At 41.0% G+C, this 8373-nt stretch overlaps 1 protein-coding gene across 1 annotated transcript; it reads left to right on the forward strand.

Moving 5' to 3' along the window:
• Positions 1–181: 181 nt before the first annotated feature.
• On the forward strand, positions 182–8209 carry gnsb (glucosamine (N-acetyl)-6-sulfatase (Sanfilippo disease IIID), b). Its single transcript, XM_027020414.3, has 14 exons — positions 182–295; positions 530–737; positions 1108–1167; positions 1314–1517; positions 1768–1833; positions 2477–2575; positions 3790–3957; positions 4049–4131; positions 4213–4331; positions 4411–4514; positions 4610–4711; positions 6069–6179; positions 6289–6396; positions 6537–8209. Exons 1-14 carry the CDS (start codon positions 291–293, stop codon positions 6684–6686), a joined length of 1587 nt encoding a protein of 528 aa, XP_026876215.2. The 5' UTR covers positions 182–290; the 3' UTR covers positions 6687–8209.
• Positions 8210–8373: the final 164 nt, after the last annotated feature.

Raw genomic sequence — 8373 nt, forward strand, 5'->3', positions numbered from 1 at the left:
TGAAGTGACGTTAAGTTTCGCAAATCACATATCGCTGGATTGAGAGCAACGCTATTTCTTAAGAAGCTGAGTAGTTGTTCTAGCTAGGCAGCTAAACGTTTTGTTGTAGTAGCTAGCGTTAGCTACCGTTAGGGGCAAAGTGTCACATGCCCTTACACAGCAATAATAAACAGGAAATGCTCTTGAATATTCCTTCAGCCGGGGTTAACATCTTATTTACGGTCTGTTATGTTATTTTCCTGTTTCAAATACTTCACTGACATGACATCAGGCTTGCCGCACTCACGTTAATGAGGTATCTAAAACAAACTGGAAATGCTAGGTGTTTTATTGTCCAGGTTTCGTTTCAATATTTGTTCATTTAAATTAAGGACGCGCGTAGAAAGTTTAAAGTCCCCCTGTATCAGCAGATAAGTCATATGACCACAGAACTGCACTTCCTCAATCCTCGCTAGACCGTCCCACCGTGATAGTAGTCTAATGTCAGCATTTGGCACGTTACCATTTTAAATCTGTCTCCTCTGGGCAGACTAACTATCTGCCGGTGTGAAGCACTCATGGCAGGTTCCACGCCAGGGTCCGGGATTAGGAACCGTCATAGGAACGTGCACGAGGGTGCAAACGCACTGCTGCTCCTCACGCTGCTCACCTGCACACTCAGGTGTTCAGAATGCACCAAAGCCAGCAACATAGTTCTTATTGTTGCCGACGACCTGGATCTGGATCTCGGGGGACTGGTGAGTTTAAGACAATACAAACACACACACAAAAATCAGAACGCGAAGGTTTCTAACGAACCTTGGATGGTCATTTTAATTTAAATGTAATGTCGTCAATTTAGGTCTCAGTGAAGTCTCAGTTTTATCATTTCTTTGATTATTTGTGAGGTGCTTGACGAATGTCATCATGTTGCAACAGAACTCAACTGTGCAGAGAGGAGCATCAGTGAATGTCTTTTTATAGTGTAATATAGTTTAATAGTATAATGTCTGTAACTTGTGTAAGGAAACATTCGCCAGCCAAAGAATTTATGATGAACAAACACTGATGTAATTAACACCATGTACAATCATTGCGGCTTATGCTGGCTGTCTTGGTTCTCTACAGACACCTATGAAAAGAACAAGAGCTCTGATTGGTGATGCTGGTGTCACCTTCTCCAGTGCGGTAAGTAAAAATGTTAAGCGGTTTCAATGCAAATACTAGTTCTTCCCAAACCCAGAACACTCATGCCTCCAAATGTGTGATTTTTGCCACTTTATTGTCTAATGGGGCTGATTCGTTTTCTGATCATCATCTTCTGGTGTGTCCAGTACACAGTGACGCCCCTATGTTGCCCCAGTCGAAGCAGTATCCTCTCAGGGAGATATGTACATAATCACATGGTCCACAACAACTCCTTGTCGGGCAACTGCAGCAGCAAAGCATGGCAAGCTGGCCCTGAGACCCAGGCCTTCCCAGTCTACCTCAGCAAGCAGCTGTATCAGACCTTCTACGGAGGGAAGTACCTGAATCAGGTCCACATGTTTCCCATCTGTCTCTGGGGGACTTTGGGATTGTCATTTTGAATTGTGCGCATTGTAGTACAAGAAGCCTTCTACCAGTTTTTCACATTTTCAGTTCTAAACTGACTACGTGTCATTTATCTGCCTGGGCCTATTTTTGACACAGTTGCCTGTGAGCTGAAAGTTACAGTTGTCATGTGGTTTACCTCTGATTGTCATGCACCCAGTGGACTATATATAAACCATTCTGCTGTCTTTACAGTATGGAGCAAGTGAGACTGGAGGAGTGGGTCATGTTCCTCCTGGCTGGGACCAATGGCATGCACTGGTGGGTCATATGCTTGGTCATCACCTTCTCACTGCTTCATGTTGCTTAACCAGAAACAGCTATTCCCTTGTCAGCCTGTAGCTTCTGTAAGAGCAAATGTGTAGTTATGAGCTGTAAAAGTATACAACCCCCTGTCTTAAAAGGAATTTCATTCAAGACTATGATCTTCTAAAATCACCTAAAGGCATTTTATTATGTGACATATCAATGTCTTGCAATGGTTTTCAAAAAAATGATAAAAAGGATTTACATAATGCTGAAATTTGGGAGAAAGACTGTACATGAAATATCCCCCTCCTACTTAAACTACTCCTGATTTCCTCCCTGTTCTCCATGACCTTGTTTTGTTTAACACCTCACCACCTCCAAGTCTACCTTGTTGACACCTTGAAATGTACACCTAGCTGCTGGCTCTGTAAAGAACAGTGAGGCCCCTCTTGATGTAAAGCCCATGTTCTCAGAGATCATATCATGCCTCTTCAAGTTTGCCTTCCTTAAATTATTATCAAGTCATTTGCCTTCAGAAAATCTCATTGTTGTCAGAAATACAAAAATAACTTCAAGGAAAAGTAGTTGTGAAAGCCATTGTTACAGATTATAACATTTCCTAAATGGTAAACATTTTGCTGATCTGTTTCGGTAGGTGGGCAACTCTAAGTACTACAATTATACACTCTCTGCCAATGGGAAAGCAGAGATTCATGGGGACAACTATGAAAAGGACTACCTCACAGACCTTATTGTAAGCTCTTGATAAACCAGTGAAGTGTACAAACTGGTTGGCTGTGGGCAAAGCTGTGCAGTAGAGTTGAGTGTTTAACACTGGAGTATGAACATTTTGAAAGTGGTGTTCAGACTTCATTACAACTGAGCTAGTGTATGCAGTGGTGTTTGTTTGTTTATTTCCCCTAAGCCATCTTTATACTCATAACAGTGAGTGTTGTTTTTTTTCTTTTTGGAATGTTGACCTTCAGGTTGCATAAGCTTCCTGGTACTTTGGAAACCATATGTAAGATGACTTATAACATTTCAGGAATTTGTCTTGCACAAAACTCCACTCTCATCTTGCACGCTAATCCATGACATGGTTAGGGAGTTGCATGGTCACTGGTCACTTGTAAAACCGCTGAGCTTTTTTTCCCTGTTCAGGCTTATATGGTTTTGTGTTGAACCTCCATGAATGTGATCTGGCCCAGAATAACTTTCCATAGCCAATGAGGAAATGTATTAACCTCTGACCTCTGTGACATTTATTGTTAGGTTTTGGGTTTACTGTGTTAAAAATGACTTCACTTCAAACTTGATTTGCAAGTCACTCTTAAACAACTTAAAATTCAACTTGACAAAAATGAATTTATCTTTTGAGTCTTTTAAATCTCTTTTTTTGTGTCAAAATCATCCAGTAAATTTGATCTAGTGTCAGTGTAATGCCACATTTTTCATACATTACAGTGAAAATGTGCAAAATGTACAAACTAAATGACCAAACTACCCTCCCCCACCCAACCAATTCAGAGGGAAGAGACATGACTTGGTCAGCCGCCAGAGTTCTGACTTGAGCCCCAAAACTTAGCGTTTGGCCTCGACTGTGAGCACTATTCTGTGGAAAACAATTATGAACATGGCTAATGAGAATAAACACACACCATCTTAGTGGGCATGAAGTCTGCCAACACTTTCCAAATGGTCACACTCCAGTGTTAAACACCTGTAGGCACTAAATACCCTTTAATGTAAACACTAAACTCCTGCATGGCCTTGCAGATTGAACTTGTATAATACAAGCAGCTGCTTGGAACGTAGTTATAGAAAGCTCACTCTTCAAAACTGTTTAATTTTTAATAATTATCTTCTAATTTGTAATTTGAATTTCATTGGAATTTGATTGCAATCATTTTTTTTAATACCACCCTTCGATTTCACCTTCTGCCTTGCGCTGTTGTCCAATGGTTATAGCTGAACCGGTCGCTGACATTCCTGGAGGACCGAAGTCCCCAGCGTCCCTTTTTCATCATGCTGTGTCCACCATCCCCACACTCTCCCTGGACCGCCGCCCCTCAGTATCAGAACAACTTTGTTGACGTCAAGGCCCCACGTGACGGCAGCTTCAACAAACCCGGCAAGGTAGCTGACGCTCTCAAAGCCCGCCGATGTCCGTCTCCCCACGCTGTAGTCGAGCGCGAACGTCACCAGCGGGCTTTGCCATCTGTTTCAGGACAAGCACTGGTTGCTGCGGCAGCCCGTGAACCCTATGCTCAACAGCTCCATCGATTACCTGGATAACGCTTATCGCAAAAGGTACAGAGACGTTGGCAAGCCACCATCAACAATGTCCTGGCATGTGTATTGTACTTATTGTGTTTCCTAATTTGCTGGTAGGTGGCAGACTCTCCTCTCTGTGGATGACATGGTAGAGAAACTGGTAAACAAACTGGAAGACATAAAGGAGTTGAACAACACCTACATTTTCTTTACATCTGACAATGGATACCATACAGGTAAACCCATCTTTCTCCACTCCTCTTAATGGGACTTTTACAGAATGTGTTGGATTACTGCATAATTCCCACAATGTAGGTCAGTTCTCCCTCCCTACTGACAAGAGGCAGTTGTACGAATTTGATATCCGTGTGCCGCTTTTGGTACGGGGACCCGGAATTAAGCCCAAGCAGACTCTGCAGGTTAGCAACTTCTCCATAGATAACGCACTCATCTCCATGAATACACACTCATCTGTATGTTTGAGTTAGTAACATTTTGTTTTCATGTCTTCCAGGACCTAGTGGTGAATATCGACCTGTCTATGACAATTCTTGACATTGCTGGAGTTAATATCTCTGCCTTGAATATGGATGGACAATCGTTTCTACCCCAGCTTGTAAGTAGATGGGTTGTTGTGACAACATAAAGATATTCGAGTTACCTTATAGCACATTTCGATACAGTGAGTTCTGAATGTTTTTGGGAAAGTGAAGAATGTCGGCTTTAATTTAAATGAACACTCACATGTATCATGTGAAACATTAAAAAAAAAAAACTGTGCCCCCTCTTCAGAGTGTTAAAATCACTTGGACAAACTATTATTAATGTTATGTATGGAAATATTGTATAATACTTTGCATATAATTACCTCCCTGAAGTCTGTAATGCACCAGGATCCACAGATGCTGGGTACTTTCCCTCTGTCTTCTGCTGAAGCCATTTTCACATCCTTTTTGTTTCTGGCCATTTTAACCTTCAGTTTAATTTTGTGACAGGCTCATTTAGAGGTACCGTTTGTTTAACCAGTCAAGACATTCCCCTTCTTAGCTGTGCACAGTGTGCTCAGGGGCCTTGCAGATTGATCTGTGGTTCACTGAGGTGTGAACCTTTGGGTTGCATTAGAGCTGCCGAGGCCTTTCTCCCTCAGCAATGAGTCATCAGCATTGCCCACGTCAGTCACAGCACTGGTTGCGGTGCTGCTATCTGTTTTAGATCACAGACAATACTTTTTTTATACCATTTTACAATAAGATTAAATGCTTCCGGGGTGTTCTGCTCTTCGGACTTCACCTTTTGTGCCTCGAACTGATGTCCTCTCTGCAGTGCTGCGAGTGTGACTTTTCCCACGTTCTGCCTGATCTGTTGATTAATTTTCTCTTTGCATCTGAATTTAATCCTCACTGGCATTTTTTGCATCATAGTATTTGGGTATCCAGGGTTCCTGAAGAAAATTCTTGTTGTTTTTAACATTTTGATTAAGCCTCTCAGTTTAATTCCCCTGTTTTCCATCCATCTTCACTTCACCAGCTGATGCTCGGTCCCCTTGCTGACAGATTAAACTGTGGATTCCAGCAAAAGCAAATTAGAATTTGTCCTCCTGTGCATGAGCTGTGATTGCATGTGAACATATCAGCTAAATATACAAGGTCCTCAGTGCAAACCTTTCAAGCACTTTTTGGACCTGAGAAGATATAAGATGATGATATATGATAATGTATAATCTGAATGCTTGTTGCTGATGTGATTTAAAATTAGGTTTCAGTTCAAGTTGCCAAGCTGCTACTCTCTCTAGCTAGTTGTGGACTTCATTATACATTGGTAACACAGGTGCAGGCTAAAATAAGTTTAGAGGATAACAATGGTAAAACATGTTTAATACAGCTTTTGGTTTGGTTTAGGCAGCTGTCTGTTTTTCTGAGGAACTATGAAGCATCTAGAACAATGGTAAGTAATCATACTGTTGTTCTTCACAGACTCCATCGTTGCGTGGTGGGACGTCTCGTTCGTACTTCTTGGTGGAGTACACTGGTGAGGGCCACGTGCCTGAGGACCCCCACTGCCCCAGATTAGGTCCCGGGCTGGCTGTACGTTTCTGCCACCTTTTGTCATTTAACCTGAATTTGATTTCACGACAGTATATGAATCGGTGCCGTTTTATTTGTTCAGTCTTGTGTTTGTATTCTGGTTCCTTAGAACTGCTTTCCAGACTGCATTTGCCAAGATTCCTTCAACAATACATATGCCTGCGTTAGGACCCTGAAGGGCGACAACTTGCAGTACTGCGAATTTGCCGACAACGAGGTAAGTGCACTGTTCCTTTTGTTGCATCGATCTTTAATTCCTCCAATCATACAAGTGCGACTTGGGTCTGTGATCGACTCGGTGATGACAGCAACGTCCACGCGTCGTAATGGCGTTTCCCTCTCCCAAACTCCGGCCAGTCATTCGTGGAGATGTACAACCTGACGGCTGATCCGTACCAGCTGGAGAACATCGTGAAGAAGGTGGATCCAACCCTGCTACAGACCATGAACCAGAGACTCATTAAGCTGCAGTCATGCCAGGGCAAGAGTTGCCAGGATCTAAAATAATGATCACTGATCACAAACCCGTCCTGTTCAAGCCAAAGTATGACACTCTATTACTCGAAACCAACTCAAGTATGCGTTCGCCAAATGTCTTTATCAGAATATTTCATTGGATGAATGTTACTTTTGTGATTAATAACACACAAACCTGCCATGACGTGTTTATACAGGACCTTTATTGATATGCTTTGTTTCAATCAGATTTACTTGAGTTAAGAAAACCTTGACCATGATTAATTTCTTGTGTGGTAATTGATGTGAATGAATTGCTGCATATCAAAATAAATTTTTAAACTTAACATTTTCAAAAATACAGTCAGAGATAGTATATAATTAGAGTTATAGAGATAATTTGTAAATCTATAGTTTTTCTTTAAAAATGTGCCTAAAGGTTTGGAAGAAAATGCAACATGTGGAGACATCAGATCTTAACTCCACATTCTGATCTGGTAAGGTCATGTACAAAAAATGACTCCCTCAAATGTGAATATCTCCATAGCATGAGTCTGGAGATGTGTGCTGTTACATCTCACATGGCATGCTGACATGTTTCGCTGCACTGAGTCATGGTTTTCATGGTTGTTCTTTTAGGGTGTTTGTGGCCCTAATAAGGTCCTACTCGTATTCATCGTGGTTTTGCCTGAGCAAAGTTCTTTTCAGCACTTTTTACACGCAGTGGAACATTACAACTATGTTGTGGCTATTCAGCTGAAATGTGAAGCAGTTGAGAGCCTTTATAGTTTTAATATTCTATACGTGTTAATTATGGGTACAAACACCTGGTTGTTATTCACACTGTCTTCAGTGTCCTCCTTTTCTTTGTGTGTGAATCTGGTAACACATTCCAAGTCTGGGAAGAGATTCTCCAGTGCCATAACAATGTCCTTTTCTAAATGGGATGGTTTCAACATTTGGCAAGGGGAATGTTGGATGTGTTAAGGAAACTGTAGGATTTAGACGGTGTTTTATGATTGTGCCTTGCCTTCTGCACTAAAATAGCAGAGGTGCCTTTGTGTGACAAATATATTTTTGTCACAAATATTCCAAATTTGTGTGCAGTCACTCTTTCCAGTTTAGTCCTGTTTTAGACCAAGAAAAACAAACACAAATTCCTAAGAAAAATCACATCCAGTGTAGTTTGAATGTAAATTTTTGCTTTTGGCAAAAAAAGTACAACTCAGGACTTGAAACAAGACTAAAAATTTGAAAACCCCTTTATGCCAAATAGGTTTAATTAATGATTTATATTAAGAATGTTGAGAATGAATGTGCTTGCATGTTTGTTTTTCCAAGTTCCTTTCCTCCAGTGCAAGGCCTTGATGTTGTTGAAGATGTGTTCATTTGTTGAACACAACTGATTAACACCGCAATATTTTTTCTGCTTTTTTTTGGTTTGCTCTACTCTGTGGAAGACTTTCTGATCAGCTCATTATGGAATGTGTATTTGAAGATGTAACTTTAGAACACGTTTGGCTTGTACTAGATTAAATCTGAGACTGCTGCAATAAAAGTTACTCTAATGGAAACCTGTTGTCTGTTTATCTCATCAAATAACTACATGTGTTAAAATTCATTATACTGCTGGAATTCTGAAGATATTAGACCTGTTAAACTGGTTATTCACCTCATCCCACATTAAATATAAATTCTCTCACCAAGCTCTTATCTTTATAACCCTTCTTGCACTCTT

The sequence above is a fragment of the Electrophorus electricus genome, chromosome 19 (assembly GCF_041902795.1).
Source record: "Electrophorus electricus isolate QZ-2024a chromosome 19, ASM4190279v1, whole genome shotgun sequence".
In the NCBI taxonomy this organism is placed as follows: domain Eukaryota; kingdom Metazoa; phylum Chordata; class Actinopteri; order Gymnotiformes; family Gymnotidae; genus Electrophorus; species Electrophorus electricus.